A 21,139-nucleotide genomic window follows, 5' to 3' on the forward strand; every position below is an offset into this window, starting at 1 on the left:
ACAATTAAATTTCATCAGACAAATACAATTCAGAACAGTTACAGTTTGTCACATAATTAAAATACATCACAGTTAGAGTGGTTATATGACATTAGTCAAAATTCTGCCATATACAGTTGATTATCAACTTATTTATCATTCATAATGTATTTTCAACTCTTTCTTTTTTCACAATAATGTATTGTGTTTCTATAGTTCCTACAGGTATTGGCAACTTTCCATATCCAAAAATTTTCACCATTTCTTCCACTGTAGTTCTACAGTATTTTCACAATTATGTGTGATGAAGTTATATGCATCTAAACATAAAGAGGACACTGTAAACTTAGACACAATGGTTTTATGCTTACCAAGCAGAGAGTTGTCACAAGTGGGGTAATGTGACATTGCAGTTTACATGGAGATAGTAACTCATCGCTAATAGTACTTAATAAATGCTTTTTTAAGTTGAAGATGTTCCAAGGACAAAATTTTTCACAGTCGAAAATCTCTAACCCATATCCATCAAAGCAAAGCCAACTCCATTTCTGAGACCATAAAAATTAAGGATTTTATTTATTAGCATTGAACATAACTATAATTTTTTGTGAGGCAGAAACAGAACCAGGGTTTGTTGACATGAGGACCTATTTCCAAGAAATACAATATGTGTGTTTATAAGATATATTGTTTGGTGTGTGCCAAGTCATATATCATACACTTACAAGTACTTTTTATTTTTTTGACGGGGATGTAGGGGATGTATAAGAGCTGATTGCCACTCCTTAAAAATAGTTTCTGATTTTTAAATATTATGAAAGAGTTCTTCCATTTTGGCAATAAAATTGGGACCAGCCATTTTCAGAAGTTCGGCAACTATGGAATCCTTGCCTGATGTTTGCCTGTTGGGGAGAAATGCAATGATTTGGGTGGTTTCTTGTTGATCAGGAGGAAGAAAATCAGGTTAAATGAAGGATGGACCAGAAATTGTAATCTTTGATGCTGGAGGAGGGCAACTGAGCAAGGAGTCAAAATATTGAGTTGAACATTCACAATTTTCATGATTATTCAGAATATGATTAACATTCTCATCCTGGAAACATAGCAAAAGGGTTTGGTAACTGGTGGGGTCAGATTCAAATGTAAGATAAAAATCACAAGTGTGGTTCCTCCTGAAGGTTTCTTCAATGGTCTCAAGCTGATCCTTTTCATAAGCATGTTTTTCTTTATGGATCACTTTAGCACTCCGTTTACTTTGGATGAGAAATTCTTCAATTTTTCCTGTTTCATTTCAACAGTTCCAGGCTTGAGGCTGTTTTTTTAAATTCATCACACCATTCAGTCCCCCATGAGTGTTTCTTTTACCCCTGCTCAATCATTAAAATAACAGCATCTTGAACCTTCATGGAAATGTCTTCCCACTTACATGATTCTAGAGACTCAAACTCTTTCTGGAAATCATGAATTACAATTGGATTTATCTTGAGTTTATTGATCCAAAATGTATGGATCTTCTGCATTTGGGATCTGTGACTGGACCTTGGTATAAACCACACACCTACCTTTGGTAGATAATGGTCTGAATCAATATTACCACCTCTAAGCACTTTTACATTCTATATCCCATGGAAAGCTCTGCAAATAACCCCAGCCCTTGTGGGTGGGGTTAACTTCCAATAAGTAATCAGGGAAACCTGACCCCTACAGAGCAAATCTCCAGGTGGAGGATAGGGGGTCCCTACAGTACGTAGGGCTGGTTGAAATACCTAACACAACCCGCAGACCAACAGGTAGCCCAATTTCTGGGGGCTTTAAAATACTGGGACACCCTCTCTCCGGGGGTCATAAATATCTCTACGTGTTTGATGACTGTCATCTGCAATCCACTTGCTATCATCATTTTTCAGTTGTTCCTCACACCCTGCAATTGGTTAAAGGAGCCCAAAGGATATTGTTATTAGATTCACTTGCTTCCCCTGGACTTCTGATTAATGTGTGCCTGAGCCACATTTTTCTTCCATGATTTCCTCACTGCTCATTACTTGCAGCAAAATTTGTAAGTTAATGTCTGAATCCTCCTCAAGACATCTCAGCTCAGCATTCTAGGAAGTACTTTTAGGTTAATCCTCCTAATCCAAACAGATTATTATTATTTTCTTTTTTTATACATTGTTATGTCCTAATTAGGAGCTTGTGTGAATCAGCCTAGCTGATGTGTTGGCCTTCTTCTCCTCTCAAAATCTCTTCATCCTCTCACTGTGCTTCTTCCTTCAAACCTGTGTCCAAGTTATAGTGGCTCTGGTGTTGGGTTTGTCTTCAAACTGGTGATCGTCAATTTTGGTTCTGAATTTACATCTGTCCTGTACAATGTCTTTTGAGATGTTGATTACCTGGAGATCTGTTTCAATTTCACAAAGCCAGCTGTTCTTGGTTTTAAATGATAGGGCCAGGTTGAAAATTCTTTTAGTTTGTCTGTTACTGTTCATTCTGATAATGTGTCCATAAAATTTAAATCGTCTTTTCTAAAAAGTGCGAGATACTTTTTCAGAATGACAATATATTTCCTGGGATGATTTTTGCTCCATATTCCCTCAATACAAACTGGGCCAAAAAGTTTTCTTAAAATTTTCATTTCCTGTTCCTCTATGGCTTTGGTTAGAAACCCGCCACCAATGGTTAAGGTTTCTGAAGCATATAACGCTTCAAGTTTGATTACTGTATTATAGTGTCTAAGTTTTGCTTTCTGAGGTAATGATTTTTTGTTGTACCGGTACCTGTTCCAAGTGATCCTGTAAGCTTTCTGTAATTTGGAAATTCTCTCTTTATTTGCATTGTGGTTTAAACCAGAGGGCTGAATAATTTCTCTCAAATATTTAAATTGGTTCACTGAAATATTTTGTTGAATTTAGTTATCATAGGTTGTTCATCTAAGTATCATGAAGCTCCTTCCATGTACTGAGTTTTCTCATATGAGATTTCAAGTCCTGTTTTGATGGCAATTTCATGTAATTTTTCAATGATGAATTGCTTCTTGCCTGTTATTGAAAAGGCCATTCAATGCAAGTGAGTTCTATCATTAAGAAGTCTGCAAAGGGTTATTCCTTTAATTTCTTTTTCCCAGTTCCTGATTACTTTCTCAAGTATGAGATTGAACAGTAACAGAGATAATCTGTCTCCTTGATGGACCCTGGTGTAAAAGGCTCAGATATTAGGAATTTAACTTTTGAAGTAGTGCCAGTTACTGTTTGTCTGAGTAATACCCTTCTTTTTTTATTCACTTGAAATTCTTTTAGAGTACTGAAAAGTGTTTGACAGTCTATAGAGTAAAAGTTTTTTTTTTTTCAAATTTACAAAACTAATGACAGTTTGTCTGGTTTTCTGTATCATCATCATCATCATCATCATTATTATTATTATTATTATTATTATTATTATTATTATTATTATTATTATTATTATTATTCCACCTGTTTTCATCTTCATCTTATATCTTTTTTCTTTTCTAGTGTTTATCTAACTTTCTTCTTATCCTATTTGTCCCACATCAACACTGCCACGATAGCCTCTCAGTGAGGGTTGATACCCACCCTCCTGATGAAGCTGGAAAGCAGAAATGAGCTCATTGGTTGGTGAGAAGAAATGGATACAGAAGAAGTCTGACTGATGAGGAAAGAGCCCTCCTTTTTGAAGATGGTAGAGTATTGAGCCCTTATTGAAGTGCTAATTTAATTAATCATTCATACTTGAGAGGACAGAGAATATTTCATTTTATTGGGTCTTGGTAACTTGCAGGGACCTAATACATTCACTGTATCTTTCACAATTTTAAAAGGAAGCTTGGAGCCGGGGGTTTATTCCAGGCATCGTCAATCGAGAGAAAAAAATGCCTTCGGAGCCAGTTTGCTCCCCGCTTTTGAGGAACGAGAACAGCTTAGCAAACAAGTAGGGGAGGAAGTATGGGAAGTCCATGACCTAATGCATACTGAAGGCCAGTGGTGCAAAGGTATAGCACATCTTTCTTGACTGGTTAGATTCTGAAATGATACACATGAACTCATGTGAAGTGACATTCCTCATTATACAAACGTGCAGTGGTTAAGTAGAGGAAAAGTTTTACGTCGCTTCTATGCTCTAAGGAAAGAAATAGCTCTCTTTATAGATGCACTGTGAACCACTAGGAGAACTGAACAATGGAAAATAGATAGGAGATGTGGCATTTCTAGTACTGTAGATCTCACCAGCCACCGTAATGATCTTAATTCCTCACTACAAGGTAGAGATCTTATCATTATTCACCTCTTTGATCGTGTTAAAGTTTTTAAGCAAAAAGTACTACTGTGGGAAAGTCAGTTCGTGAATAAAGACAACTTATTTTCCCACTTTGACTGCAGAGTTGTGTCTAGCTCCAAACTATTCCAGTAAAACATTAGAAGAAAATAAATAGGTTTTAATGTCACTATAGACAAATTTGAAGAGCAGGTTTCACGATATTCAGACATTAGAAAATAATCTACAGGTATTCGCTACACCCTTCTCAGTGGATGTGCAAACTGTTAGACCAGAACTGTAACTAGAGCTGATTAACTTACAGTGCAATACTCAAATGAAAGGTAAGTTTGCAAACACAAACAGTTTGACTGAATTTATGTTCGTTTTCCACGGGAGAGATTTCCTAGATTGCACAAATATAATGCACATATTTTAAGTATATTCGCATCAATTTATTTATGTTAAAATATGTTTTCATTAATGCAGATTTGTAAATCTAGACACAGAAGTCAGCTCACCGATGAAAACTTGAAGTGTGTTTTGCGACTTCATAGTACGCAAACGATAGTGCCAAACATTGATACAATACTATCTAAACGAGCCCAAAGATCCCGTGAAGGAGGAGTACACCAGTGATATGTTTTAGTCCGTGTGTTTAATTTGTTGTCATAGTCATAAAAGCCATACAAATATTAAAATGTACATTAATGACAGTGCAAAGAATGAGTGCAAATCACACAAATTGTATTTCCTTTTGGTAAATGTACGTGTCCCAAAGCTTCAGTTAATCATGGAATTGTATTTATTCAGGACATATTGCATACTGCTGTATATTCCTTTGGCAATGAATAATTTTCTTTTTCTGTTATACACTGTAATCTGTGTCCTGTTTGTCTCATATGATACATGCTCATTATTATTGTTATTATTATTATTATACGCCTCAGTGTCCCGAAGGAGACCGCGAAATAGCAAGTGCCCAGCATACTGGTGGACCGAAGAGATTGCTGAACTGAGAAAGAATTGTCTGCGACTTCGACGCAGGGCTCAGAGGATGAGAGGCAGTCAAGAGAATACCTCAGTCACAGCGGAGTACAAGTCAGCAAAGAAGAAACTCTGTAATGCAATCAGAAAAAGTAAAGCCAATAAATGGTGGGCACTGGCTAAAGAAGTAGAAAATGTTCCATGGCGACAAGGTTATAAGATTTTAATGAAGAAAATCGGGACATTTTCAATCCTGAGTGCAGATCCACAAACAAATAAACAAATTGTGGATAAACTATTCCCAGACTATCCAGAGAGGATTGACTGTGACGATGAAAAAGAACAGGATGATATACCCTTATTCACTGTAGAAGAGCTGAATAGAGCTATTAGCTCTCTTAGAAACAAGAAAACTCCAGGACCAGATGGTATACCTACAGAAGTGCTAAGGATAATATCAGAACTATGTCCAGAACTGTTGCTGAATATGTACAATCATTGTCTGCAAATGGGTGTTTTTAGTCCCCGCTGGAAAATGGCTCGTTTGGTTCTGATCAGCAAAGGGAAACTTCGTGGTTATAGACCTTTATGTATGCTGGACACAGCTGGAAAAGGCCTGGAGAAACTTCTGCAGCCCAGAATCCTCTCAGCAGTTCAACTAGTAGGGGATCTATCTGTTCGCCAACATGGATTTCGGAGAGGACACTCGACGCTAGATGCAGTGTGGGAGGTGGTGAATACAGCAGAAAGGGCACAAATCGGCAACAATCATTCCCGTAAATTGACACTTCTTGTGACCCTGGACATGAAGAATGCCTTCAATTCGGCAAGATGGAGGGACATGTTGGTAGCTCTTGAAGAAACTTTCAAGCTACCACAATATCTTATGCGCATAATGAGAGATTACTTCAAAGATCGCACTCTGTTGTATGATACGGAAGATGGAGAAAATATGAAACGTCTGACGGCTGGTGCAGCGCAGAGATTGATCCTTGGTCCACATTTTTGGATCATAATATGATGGCTTGTTACGTTTGGAGATGCCAGAGGACACGAAGCTTGTGGGCTATGCTGATGATGCGGCCGCCTTGATAGTAGCTCGTAATGATGAAATGGCTCAAATCAAACTGAACCAGGTGATGCGGTGTATAAAAGAATGGATGATGAGCCACAGTGTAACATTAGCTAAACACAAAATGGAGATAGTTCTTCTGATGAGGAAAAGGATCGAAACTCTTGTACCAATGATTGTTGGAGAGTTAGTGATTGAAACATATGTGAGCACGAAATATCTAGGAGTGACACTTGACTCCAAGCTCACATTCTTGAATCATATTCAGAGAGCGACAGACAAGGCAGTAAAATACGTGACTGCACTTAACAGACTAATGGGAAATATCAAATGTCCGAAATCCAGTAAACGACGTCTTCTCATGTCGACGGTTCAGTCAGTGCTCCTATATGGTTCTGAAATCTGGGCTGAATCCTTGAGATTTGCTTGGTATCAGAGAAGGATAGCTGCTGTACTATGGAGAGTGGCTTTACGTATTGCATGTGCATACCGCACGGATTCCGAACCTGCAATCCTCACGATGGCAGCAATAGCCCCAATTGACCTACTTGCATTGGTGCGACATGAAATCTGGCGTACCCAAGGAGAGCTGGGAAAGAAATGTGCAAAGAAGCATGCCTTCAGTGAACGGATGAGGCGATGGCAACTCAGATGGGAAAGTGATCCTCGAGGCAAATGGACCAAGCGACTGATACCACGCTTGGATATCTGGGTTGAAGGGCCCATGGTGAAGTAAATTACTACCTCACGCAGCTTCTAACAGGACATGGATATTTCTGGAGATTCCTGCATAAAGTGGGCAGAGCAAATGACGCAGCATGCATATACTGCGATGACAATGACGACGTATTTCACACCTTTATTGTATGCGGCCATTGGACGATTCAGAGAAGATGTGTGTAAACTGAACTAGGAGAATAATATTTTTTGTAAGCTGTGCTGGGACAGAGAACTGGAACTGGATGTTGTGTGTTGCAAGAAGTTAGAGTTTGAAAATGTAAAAGTTTTTTTTTAATTTAACATAACGGAAGGATTTTATTTTGTTCGTAATATTTTGAGAAATGAAGAAATAAGAACTCTGGACTTTGCTGGAATATTTGTTTATGTAGCTGAAATATATGTGTAATAATTTTTCTTTCAGGCAATAGTAAAATGTAATTTAAGAAAACCTCTAGATTGGATTGTTAACATTGCAAGAGTGATAAAGTGATTCGTATATCATGATGTAATTTGGTAACATTTAATTTGGAACAGCCTATACCACACGTGCGGTTAGGGATGTTGAAATTAGTGATGTAATTTATCTAGCGTCTGTAGACAGGAAATAACCATATATGGTTATGCGAATGTATTGGCAAACGAGAATCTAGTGGAAATTGTTTCTTATTGGTTGATTGTAATCGAGCCATATCCGGTCTTCTTGCCGGCTTTGGAAAAATGATGCGTATGCTCGGCGTCATTTTCCATCCGACCGCCCTAGCGAGCGTTCGCGCTCGAGGGTTACTCTCGGGAACTCCTGCCTTTCCGAGGTAAGTGTTATTTCACTGCTATTTTCATGTTATCAATGTTTTCTGATGTCGTTTAATTTAATTTAATTTAATTCCTTTGTGTTTCGGTATTTTCTTGCTTAAAGTTTGATATTCAACGTGTCTGAGTTTGCCCTAGATTCTCGCTTTTGTAATTTAAAGTCTTTCTCCTGTCTTTTAATCAACTATCCTTTCATTTCTGTTTTGGTTTCGTAGTTATTCCGTTTGTCAAATGTGTAAAGTATCTGCTGTTCTTTTATGTAACTTTGTCTCTTGTAATTTTTTATTTGTTATTTTAATAGAATTGAGCTAGAGGGTGTTTCATGTAAGTCTTTTCTCCCCCATAACGTCATACGTTCCATGTACCTCGATAAGGGCTTCCCGCACGTTCCACATCCTGTCTTAGTTGTCATTTTAGGCCTGTAAGTGTTTCCTATTTTTGCTTTAATTTTGCGTATTCAAAAGATACTCGTCACGCTTCTATGTTTTGATGTCAATACACCGCCTCTGCGTTATTTACTATTTCCTTAGTCATATTATTAAGTAGTATATTATTTACTACTGGTATTATTTTATTACTTCATGTTTATTATTATCATGTGTAACCGTAATTGTCCCCGATAGCGGTTATAATTTTTTCGGTGATGCTGCGAAACCAGGAATCCTGGGATCGTGTGGCAGTCCACGTGGAGGACGTCCTTCGTCAGAAGAAGAAGGATTTCGAAGCATACGAATGTTCGTAAAGGAGAAATGAAGAAAGAAGGCGTCTGAAAGACAAAGCACGATATCACCCTGAAGTAATGCGAGGGTGGTTCCGGGGTGATGACACACATCGTGGGGAAAAAGGGTGTATGGTTTTTAGTGGGTCAGAAGCCCACACACTTGTGGAGTGTGGACCCTTCACAAGTGTCGTTTGAAGATTTTCCACAATCCAGTGTAAAAAAAAAAAAATTATTATTATTATTATTATTGTTGTTGTTGTTGTTGTACGTCTTGGTAGTGACAAGATCAGTAAGTCTGTTGTGCATGCAATGATCAAAGCTTTCGTTGGTAATCACCCGTATATTGACATGGAAAGTGAGTATAAGTAATATTTAATGTACGTGCTTTCAGTATTTAATAGGATAAACTACGGTAGTGGGTGAAAAGTTCAAGACATTGATATTGTGTGTTAGTGAAATTGCGTTTTTAGGTTACCTAGTTTCGTCAGAGAAAATAACAGAGAATAGATATTTCTCTGCGACCTGAGTCACGGCCAGCTGGACTCCCTATACGGCACGATGTCTGGAGCTGGAATCCAGTGTGACTCTGTGGATTTGAATCCAGCATCTATGGAACATGGCCACAATATCTCAGACGTCGAGCGCACGCATGATACATGCAATAGTAGTATTGAGCAGAATGCGAAAATAAATTTGAGGCTTGATATCACTCAAACAAATTATGGAGGATATGTTAAAAGAGGAAGAACAACTGGAAATCGCCAGGGGCCTGTTGAAAAGTATTCTTGCAATTCAGCAGAAAAATATAAAGATGGAAATTCAGCAAGGTTTAAAGGAATTGGAGCAAGCCCTAGATACTAGAGATTTAATGAAAAAGGATTTTCCCATTCAAGAGAAAGTAGAACAGAGCACCACAAACAGAAACGTAGAACAGGATAACTGGGAAATAGCATTATCCAAGAAGAAGAAGAAGAAGAAGAAGAAGAGGGAACAGAGGGAGAAGAAGGCAGATGAAGATGAAGGTACTCAACCTGAACCAGTACCTGTATCTGAAACTGTTAAAAAGAACGAGCAACGGAAACGTTCAACTATAAGAAGCCGCCCAGAAGCCGTACTTATTAAACCGATGAATGGCAAGACTTTCGCAGATGTTGTGAAGGATATCCACAGCAAGGTGAACCCGAAAGACAGTGGCGGTGGTATTAGATCAATCAGGAAAACTATATCTGGAGCAGTTCTTCCTGAATTTAATAAGGCCACGGAAAAGGAGAATAGAAAATTGTTTAATAAATCACTTAAAGGTGCTCTTGGACATGATGGCGAAGTAAAGGTTTTGACGCCTAGAACTACATTGGAAATTCGGGATATGGACAGTGCCACCACTATTTCCGATGTGGAGGTTGTTGTAAGACAAGAATTAGAAAATCTTAATCAAGAATTGAAGGTCTCAATGATAAATCCGAACAGCAGGGTACAAAAGCTCGCCATTGTGGAGACAGAAGATAGCAAGGCACGAAAGGTGTTAGACATAGGCAAAATTAAAGTAGGCTGGTTGTACTGTAGAGTAAGACGGTTGGCCGTAGTTCCTCGGTGCTTTAGATGTCTGTCATATGGGCATCAAGCGCGAGACTGTAAAGGATTGGACTGAAGTAAACTTTGCTTTAAGTGCGGGGAAGCTGGTCTCAAGGCAGTAGGATGCAAAACAAATCCATGATGCATAATTTGCATAGATATGTGCGTTGAAGAGTCAAAACGACATCATTCTCTTGGCTCAGGCAAGTGTATTGTGTTTCCTGAAGCACTAGAAAAGGCCAAAAAGCAGTGGTGAATGGTTCAGATACTTCAAGCCAATATACACAGGAGTCTAACTGCCAATGATCTATTGACGCAGATGACCTATGAGATAGGAGCAGACATCTTGATTCTTAGCGAACAATATCAAGACAGAGATCAACCAGGCTGGTTTTCAGACAATCTAGGGACAGCTGCGATATGGGACCTTGGAAAATATTCAGTTATAAATCAAGGATGCAGATGTGGTTTTGACTGGGTCCAAGTTGAGAAGGTAATTTTTGTCAGCTGTTATTTTACCCCGAATGAGACTATTTCTGACTTCGAGACAAAACTAGATGGGCTTGAAGATACTCTGCAAGGGATGAACACTAACCTAGTTGTTTCTGGTGATTTTAATGCTCAAGCAGTTGAATGGAACATGCCTCAAACAGATTCTAGAGGGCGGCATACAATGGAGATGGTCGCCAGATTGGGATTAACGGTTATCAACGTTGGTAATGTGACAACCTTTCGACGACCTGGGTGTCAGGGAACTATACCAGATGTAACCTTTGCTTCTGAAGACATTGCATCTAGGATAACTGAATGGCGAGTAATTGAAGAATATACTGGAAGCGATCATCAGTATATCACTTTTCGTGTACTTCAAGAGACTCCGCATCTAAGGATTACCACACGCAAGCCAGAAAGATGGAACATAGCCACTATGGATAGAAAAAAATTTCATGAAGTAATACAGAATGGAATGGACTGTATGACGGATACATGTCACGGAGGCAAAAGAAGCATAATTGCTAATAAATGCGTGGAACACACCATGAGACTCCTTCAGCAAGCATGTGATGCATCAATGACCAGAATCAAACAACGGAGAGGCAAGCGTCCAGCATTTTGGTGGAATGAAGAATTTGCTGAGCTGAGGAAACAATGCCTGTGACTCAGATGAAGGACACAAAGAGCAAAACATAACAATGAAGCTCTCTCAGTAGAGTATAAGACTATGAAGAAAAGACTGAGAAATACAATTAAAAAGAGTAAAGCTGACAAATGATGGGAAATGTCTAAGGAAGTGGATGAAAATCCATGGGGATTAGGGTATAAAATTGTTATGAAGAAATTTGGGATGCTACCAAACCTTATCATGTATCCACGCACCATAGAAGAAATAGTACACACACTATTCCCTGATCATGCAGAGAGGATTGATGATGAGGCTGAGAAAGAACTAGATAATGTACCACCTTTTACAACTTAAGAATTGATAACAGCAATTAATTCCCTTATGGCGACGATGGGATAGGAAAGGCCTAGGAGTTGGAAGGAAGCGGCCGTGGCCTTAATTAAGGTACAGCCCCAGCATTTGCCTGGTGTGAAAATGGGAAACCATGGAAAACCATCTTCAGGGCTGCCGATAGTGGGATTCCCTTAGAAATAAGAAAGCCCCTGGACCAGATGGTATTCCAGCAGAAGTACTGAAGGTGGCAGTCGAATTATGTCCTCAACTGCTGTTAAGAATGTATAATCATTGTTTGGAAGCGGAAATTCTTAGCTTTCGTTGGAAGATAGCTAGATTGGTTCTGATCAGTAAAGGGAAAACTGGGGGTTACAGACCTCTATGTATGCTGGACACCGCCGGGAAAAGTTTAGAGAAGCTACTACAACCAAAAATACTAGCAGCAGTCCGATTAGCTGGTGACCTATCTGACCAACAACATGGATTTCGCAGAGGTCACTCAACGCTAGATGCTGTGAAGGAAGTGGTGAAGACAGCAGAACAAGCTCAAATGGGTAATCATTACTCTAGAAAGCTGATACTTCTTGTGACTCTAGATGTTAAAAATGATTTCAGCTCGGCAAGATGGAGTGTTATTTTGGAAGCTCTACAAGAAACTTTCAAGCTATCAGAATATCTCATGTACAGTATATACTGCGAGACTATTTGAAAGACTGTACATTGTTATACGACACGAAAGATGGTCAGAGAAGAAAACGGCTCACAGCTGGTGCAGCGCAAGGCTCAATTCTCGGAGCACACCTTTGGAATATCACGTATGATGGTTTGTTATGGCTGGAGATGCCAGAAGATGTAAAACTTGTGGGTTATGCTGATGATGTGGCTGCTGTGATAGCAACCCGTAACCTAAAGGTGGCTCAATTTAAATTGAATCAGGTGATGCGACGTGTCAAAGAATGGATGATAAATCACAAGTTAGAACTCGCAGATCATAAAACAGAAATTGTCCTCCTGACGAGGAAAAGGATTAATGCTGTTGTACCGATGCAGATTGGACAGATAGCCATCGAAGCAACTAGGAACACAAAATATCTTGGTGTAACACTTGATACTAAGCTTACATATTGGGACCACATCCAACGGGTAACAGATAAGGCAGTAAAAACCATGACTGCACTGAGTAGACTCATGGGAAATATCAAGGGGCTGAAATCTAGTAAAAGGTGGCTTCTCATGTCGACTATTCAATTGATACTGCTATACGGCTCGGAAATTTGGGCTGAATCGTTGAAAATTGCAAAATCGGACAAGAATTGTGACTGTACAACGGAGAACAGCTTTACCAATTGCTTGCGCATATTGCACAGTATCAGAACCTGCGATTCTAGTAGTAGCAGCAGTAGCTCCTCTTGACTTGTTGGCCTTTGAAAGACAAGAAATTTGGCTCACACAAGAAGAGCTAGGAAGGAAAAGGGCAAAGGCTTTGGCTCTTAGTTGCAGAAAGCAACGAGGGCAAACAAGATGGGAAGATGACTCTAGAGGGAAATGGATGAAAAGACTGATACCTTCTCTAGGTGTATGGGTTGGCCAAATTCATGGTGAAGTAAACTACTATCTCACACAGTCCTTGACAGGTCATGGATACTTCCGAAAATTTCTTCATAGGCTAGGGCTAGCAACTAGTCCAGTGTGCATATACTGCAGTGATATTGATGACATATTACATACTTTCTTTGTGTGTGTTCATTGGCTGCCACAAAGAAGATGCTTAGAAGTTATGCAGGGAGAATTGACCCCAGAAGGGATCGTGTCAGTAATGCTACGAAGTCAAGAATCTTGGGACCAGGTGGCAGTCTATGTAGAAAATATTCTGCGCCAGAAGAAGAAGGACCTGGATGATTACGACAGACAGTAAAGCAGAAGAAGGAAGATGAAGCTCAAGATGAATTAAGCACGACATCCGTCCTGAAGTAATGTGAGAGTGGTTTCCGGGGCAGAGATAAACATCGTGGAAAAAGGGAGTGTGGTTTTTAGTGGGTAAGAATCTCCACACACTTGTTGAGTGCGGACCCTCACAAGTGTATTATGAAAGATTTTCCACACTCCCTCGCAAAAAAATTATTATTATTATTATTATTATTATTATTATTATTATTATTATTATTATTATTATTATTATTATTATTATTATTATTATTATTATTATTATTATTATTATTATAGCAGCACTTGTTCATAATGGTAACATTTCCAAGCGGGAAGTACAGTACAACCACGGTATGCAACCCACTTGACTGCTGCTCTCTTGTCACGTGACAGACAGCCCTCAAGAGCAGAGCAAGTAACACCCGCTCCCTAGAGCAACTACATGATGAAGTCTGGGTTATTCATTTGAAAGCTATATTAAGAAGGAGGGATTTCTACATGATGCACACAACTATCATGTGCTTGGTTTAGAACAAGGAACTAATGTATGTATAATGGCATGGACCGACGGACTACACTTTTAGGAACCTGGTGAGAGGTTAGGAGATTATATGACACAAGTTTTGAAGTAAGCATCACACACGCAATGTTTTGAACCAATGGAAAGGAAGCATCACTCTGATATTGGCTATGGATTGATTAAAGTGAGAGATGACCCTGAACGAGCGTACAATGGCATCTGTGAAGACAAATTTATAAAAGCGACCAGCACGTGGGATAGCACCCCATTATTCAGCCAGAGTCTTTGAAGGTGTTATGTCAAGAGAAGAACTATATTTACGCAAGTACAAAGTCAGGTTTTATGTATCTTGATTGTGTGGGGACTTCTGATACTTTGGCTCTATACGTTCAGACTGCACTTAACTATTCATGATTTAACTTTGATTAATGTGCATTTACTATCTTCAAATTTCAGACAGAACATTTTCTGATATTATCAGATACATGCATAGTTGCCTGCATATTTTAAGTAGATTTTTCCCAAGGACATGAACATCACAGTTTCTAGTCCAGCATTTGTGTACTGTTTGTAGATGTTTGAGCTGTGATGTAACACAGATGAAGTATGGAGCGAGTGGGAGAAATTTGACCTTGTTATGGGGTTAGATAAACAGAGTTATTCTGCATCAGAATGGGAACTAGTTTGTCACGGTTAGTGGAAATTACCCTGGCAGTAGTAGATAATAAGTGGCAGGTTGTCTTGATCCAGCTTTTCAATACCATGAATGAACAGATGTTTTAGTCATCTCTGAACCGGCAGAAGCAGCAAGACAACAAGACCACATTTCTACGCCAGGATGGAGAACCAAGGACTGATCCAGTTCAATTTTGAAGGTAGCACAGTCAATATGGCTGGCTAAAAGGATTGGGAGCCAGCTGTCCAGAGGCAGGTAGCCGAATCAACAAATAGATGAGTTATAGATTTGCAATGTAAATATGTATGTGTGCATGTGTTCTAATGTAGCCAAGGGGATAATAGGTTAGTTTGTTATTTAATTTCAGTAGGTTTAGCTATTGTTTAAAATGACTACATCCTAGTACAGTAAATGTTAGGAAGCTTGTAAATGTAAATAACTGTAAAGTACATGTGGACTGGTTGCATGAGGTCACAGCTTGCCTTTTTATTTTATTCAGATTTTATAGTCCAGTGGCTAACGTCATTCTTTTAAGAAGTAATTTTCTTGCTTTAGCCTTGTTTATTTTTGATTTGTGTTATTTTGATATTCGAGACTCAGTGAACGTCTCGGGGCTTAATTGTAAGTGTAAAAAGGATTTAAAAGTCAGGAAGGAGTCAAGTCGAGTTCCTCGAACGTAGTTTCATATTACAGGATCTGAATGTTAGAATCGTGGGGTGAGGATTTTGTCATAAATGCCTATTTTTATCCTCAATCCAGAATCGTATGGTTATAAGTTTAAAATCTGTTTCAGTCGATTTTCAAAGGAAATACATGGGTATTATAGTGTGTAACACAATAGTGCAAAATAAATTATTTTGGCATAGTACATTTGCATCGGCGCTGTTTGAAAAACAAGATAATTCCAAAGCAAAGGCGAGAATATGTCACCAATTCTCCTAACAAGGTTGATGAAGCCAAGATTCTGCGTAAAACAAACAGTAACAAGCAGAGTGATAGGAAGCAACACTGGGGGGGGGGGGAATAGGAGAGGTATCCGTGGCAGGTACCAGAAATGAGAAAAGGACCATCATTCGACAATTCAGATAATGAAATATATTTGACTTTGTAATTACATACACAGATTATCATGGGATTTGAAAAAAGTCCAAGAGATAACATAGATGTAGTCCAGTAATGCATTTTCCCACTTTCATTAAAGACCACGGAGTTCGAACAATCAAAACAAAGGAAGAAACTGCTACCCAAAATCTTCTCACAAACTTTACAATGATTTACACATACCGTAGACTCATAACATTCCTTTTTAGGATAACAAGGATAAACTTTTCATAAAGCAACATATTAGCATGACAACTATAATTATTGGCCACGATTTAAAGAAAACTAACACCTCCAGGGTGTTTTACAAAACTCTAATAATGCAAGCAAAGGAGGGATGGGAGGGAAAGGAGGAAGATGAAAAATAACAAGGATGAAAGAAAAATAGGAATCCGAGTGCGCGATACTTAGAGAGAGTTCTTTCACCAGCTACTGTGCTATTTAAAAGGTTTGAACATATCATGTCGACGGTGGTCACTCTTAGTCCAAATTTTAGATTTTCATCTTCATTTTATGTTGTGAAAATTTTAAGTCCAAAGAACATCGAAACAAATTAGGCAAAAAATAAGGCTTTCAATAAGCAGAATGAATAAACGGACAAGTGCCTGAAAGGGCGAATTTAGTTCTTGCAAAATTAGAAGTGAAGTGTTTGCTCACCCAGTGCCCCGATGATACGATGTTTCCAGTTGGACAGAAAAGACTTGTGCTTGAATACAGCAAGCCGCACAAGGACAGTGGCCCCCTCCACACACACACACACGCACTATATACATTTCGATGCCAGGCTATTATATATACGCCAAGAAAGGAAGCCCAGTAACTTCGAGAAGTTTTTTTTTTTGCTAGGGGCTTTACGTCGCACCAACACAGATAGGTCTTATGCCGACGATCGAGAAGTTTTGGGTGACGTAGCAGATGACATAGACCGTAGAATGTAAACACAGAATGGCAGTCATTATGTAGTGAGACACGGGAAGGAAGAGACGGGTGAGCACCAAATATGATTAAACCATACATAGATAATAATAACAGTAGAAAGCATATAGTCCAGTAGAAATGCAGATATTGCAGAGCATATGGAGACGTAGATGTGACGATGTTTCAAGAAGCTTGTAGAACGTAGATCGAAGGGTTATGGCAGGAGTACGTTACAAGTGCCAATAAATGCCTATTTCGTGCATTAGTGCCTATTTTGAAGATATTTGCATGTTAAGTGCTTTAAACGACAAATATTAAGTCGTATTTTTCCACCCATCTCTTCTTTGTTAGTTTTCTTGACCAGATAGCTGCTGAAATCAGGTATTGTTTGCAGGTAGCTATCAAAGACAGGTACTTAAATGGGATTAGAGAGGACAACAGCTTTCTCTGTATCTTCTGATTCTGCTTGGAGCGAGGTGGCCTTGAATCTGCACCTTGCTGTGGGGGAGGTGGTGGGGAGAGAGAGAGCGAGAGAGAGAGAATGCGCACGGTGGGAAGAGCTGTTTACACATCAGTTTACTCGTTTTGTGCTAAGCTGCAAGTAATTTTGGAATTCCTGGACTCGTAAAAATATTTCTCAAAGCCAGATTGTTAGTGGACCTTGTACATTGGTGTTAATATAGTTGAAGGTGTCAGGGAGGAAATAGCGGGTGGTGCTTTTCTTTCTCTAAATGAAGTGCAATAATTTCTTGAGCAAATGCCGAAGGACAAATTATTCAGATCTATTCTGTATTGGCAGTGGATCAATGGTGACTCAAATTTCACTACCGATGGGCAAGTGATATTTTGCTAAGCCTGTTCAAAAGAAGTAAGTTCAGTGTTTATTAAATGCTTAATACTTTTATTTGCTATATGGCAGGCATACTAATGTTTTTCACACAATTTCTCAAAGTTAATTTTCTGTTTTGTTTTCTGTCCCTTGAGATAAAATGTGTAAAGAAATACTGTCTGGAACAGCACAAGAACGCTGCTACACATATGATGAAGACAAGAAAAGAAGCAACAGACCTGCAGCTATTTCTCCACCAAATGGAGGACAATGCTCAGAAAACCTTCAATACAGAGCTCTGCCATGCACTGGTCGCAGTGAATATCCCATGGAGGAAGCTGGGTAACCAGGAATTCAGGGTTTTCTTGGAAAAACATACTAAGAGAATTATTCCCGACCAGTCAACTGTCAGAAAAAACTATCTGGAGCCATCTTATCAATCTGTAAGTTTAAATATTTTAACTCTGGGTGTTCAGTATTAGTTTTTTCCCCCCAGTAAAATATATGTGTACAGTATTAGAATTATGGCAACTAAGTATAATAAATACTGGGTTTTAGGTGCTACAAAGCATAAGGGATGATGTGGGTGACTCCCCTTTTTGGCTCTCGGTAGACGAAACCACAGACAGCTGTAGTCGAATGATTGCCAATGTAGTCATTGGTAAACTGACGTCCAGCAAGCCTGGGAGACCTTACTTAATCCTTGCAAAGGAAATTGAGGCCACTAATCATGCCATGATAGCTCGCATTGTTAGAGACGCTTTGCGTAAGTAATTCTTTCACACCCAAATCATTTCAATAAAAAATATAATACAGTTCTAATTTTAAAATGCGTAACGTATATAAACTGTCATGTATGTTTTATTCAATTTCTCTATTTACACTTTCTGGAGTTTCGTGGCTAGGAAAGGATAATGAAGAGAAGCTCTTAATTCTCCTCACTGACAGTGCTTCATATATGCTGAAAGCCAGAAAGGCATTACACATGTTACATGCCTGGCTCATGCACTTCACAGACTTGCCGAGGAAGTGAGAGCCATGTTCCCAGAGGTAAATGCAGTTACCTCGAGTGTGAAGAAAGTGTTCCTGAAGGCTCCTTCCCAGATATCAGCCTTTAAGAATGCACTTCCTGACATCCCCCTTCCACCTCAGCCTGTTCTGATCCGTTGGGGCACATGGTTGTGTGCTGCCCTATACTATGCCGAGAATGTCAATAAGATATGACAGGTATTAACGCAGGCATTAATGGTCTTAAAATTGCTTTAATGCTTCGGGTTAACAAACCATTTTTCAGTAGTTTTCCTAGGAATATTTTTCTTCTTTTATATTTAATGGTTAATTCTAGTTGTATTAATGTAGTTATTTTAGGAAGTGTAACACATATAATACTGTATAAATTAGGTAAGTGAAATTTTATGAAATTCTGCAGGTAGTGGACAGTTTTGATGAAGATGGAGTAAGCATTATTGAAGCTAAGGCTGCACTGACCAACCCAAAGATTTTCAGTGGTCTCACATACATTTCCTCAAATTTGGAACAGCTACCTTCCAAAATAAAGCAGCTGGAAGACAGAGAAATTCCTCTTGTGAAGGCTGTAGGGATTGTTCGTGAGGTGGAGGTGACAATGGTTAACCTTAATTGACCGACAGGAGCTAAGATCAGTGCCAAATTTCGTAGAATAATGCAGAGGAATCCCAGCTGGAAGGATGCTTTGGACATCGCTGCTGTTCTCGCAGGGAACGACGCAGCAGCACCACTACCAGGTTTCACCCCAGCAGAGCTATCTGCTTTTACATACTGTCCCCTGACCTCATGTGAAGTGGAAAGGTCATTTTCACAATTTAAAAATATATTAACTGACAACAGGCAAAGATTTAATGTGCAAAATTTGGAACAGTATCTGGTTGTCCACTGTAACATGGGTAAGATTCGTTTGAAGTGTCCTGTTCACATAATTATTGTCTATAAGAGATAAGTGTCTTCAATTGTATTAATAATAATAATAATAATAATAATAATAATAATAATAATAATAATAATAATAATAATAATCATTATTACTTTGACCTTTTCATGATTTTGGTGGTCACTTGTTCCCTGGCGTAAACCATTTAACTGAGAACAAAGTGGCATGATTCAAATATACGGAGTAATTTTAAATGATAAGCAGATGGTATATTCGGGTTGGTTTTTAGTGCCAATTTTTGCTATTTTAGTGCATATATTGCAATTTTTTAGTGCATATTTGCCTGCCTATTTTGAGTATTTTTAGTACCTATAAATCCTCACTTTACGGATCAGTTTTCTTTAAATATTAATACTATTATTTTTAATGTGATATTCTCAAGTTGAAAGGATAAGATATTTCAGTAACTTACAGATTTTCAGACATGATCCATGTCTGAGTGGTAATTGCTTAATTGCTAGTTATTGTATTACTAGAGTTGGCCATTCATTTTTAAACTTTACGAGTGTGCGTGCTCTGATTAGTGACCAGTGCGGTGTTTGTTTCCTTCTCTTGAGAACATCATTTAGATTTGTATCAATTTTGGCAACTTTACGACAGGTGATATTTTTGTGTGATAATGAGTGAGGGGATGTGTTCCTCATTTGAAAGGCCTACATTTTCTTGTTTAAGTAACTTGCCTTGGGTAGATTTGTGAGCAGCGTGTGTTGAGGGTTGGACCCCGGATGTTTCTGGTCCTTGCTGCATATTTTGGAGACTGTATCTCCACTTTTGAGTCATTTTGCTGTGTGATAGCTTAGGATCATGTATGTTTCTACCAAAGAGAGTTTTATTTTAGTGGCCTATATTTTGTGTTGAATTTATTGGTTTCTGTCCGTGTCATTATGGTTGATGCTGTAGACAAGATTTATATACTGCAACATTTAGTTTGACTTTTCTTTTATGACATGACTGTGGTGAGGAATATTTGTGTCATGTATTCTTTTCCAGAGACCAACATTGAATTATGTGTTGAAAGTTAACGCCCACTCTGTTATTTTCTTGAATTTGTGTCCTGTAATTTATTTCAGGAATCCATGTTGATTTATACGTGATGTAAAGTCCACCAGCTTATTGGTTTTGTGTCATGTAATTTATTTCAGGAACCTAAGTTGAATAGGAAGTGATTCTCAGAGTTAAATTTATTTCATTAATATTTTCCATCGAGTCTGTGAGTGAGTGAGTGAGTGAGTGAGTGAGTGAGTGAGTGAGAGTTGCAAAAATGCAGCATGCCTTCTCTTGGTGAGGCCTGGAAAATATGACAACTTATTTTTGTTCTTTGATTGTGTATATTTGCCATTCATGTGATTTTTATTGGTGTATGGTTTTGATCCACAGTGTTTTTGTTGTCCTCATGAGTTTACTCATGAATGAGGTGTATATATTAGTAGGATATTTTACCACTCAGCGTAGATTTATTGTGTACAGGTAGATTAGTTATTTTCTCCCCAACGTGCATTAAAACATATCTTTGCTTTAAAGTTTGGGACCCCCAATGCAATGTCAAGTGTGCAGGAAAGGGAAAATACTAATCTGCAGTCAAAAGAATGCACAATCCAGGCAGAAGCGTGGTGCAATCATGTA

General features: G+C 38.6%; 1 protein-coding gene across 1 annotated transcript in view; it reads right to left on the reverse strand.

Annotated features, from left to right (window-relative positions):
• The window catches only part of kl-3 (dynein heavy chain 8, axonemal kl-3), a 232,356-nt gene extending 232,289 nt beyond the window's left edge, over positions 1–67 (reverse strand). The window contains exon 1 of the mRNA XM_067151919.2: positions 43–67. Within this exon, the coding sequence (XP_067008020.2) occupies positions 43–67 (25 nt within the window). The remainder of the gene's footprint in view (positions 1–42) is intronic.
• Positions 68–21,139: the final 21,072 nt, after the last annotated feature.

The sequence above is a fragment of the Anabrus simplex genome, chromosome 7 (genome assembly GCF_040414725.1).
Source record: "Anabrus simplex isolate iqAnaSimp1 chromosome 7, ASM4041472v1, whole genome shotgun sequence".
NCBI lineage: Eukaryota > Metazoa > Arthropoda > Insecta > Orthoptera > Tettigoniidae > Anabrus > Anabrus simplex.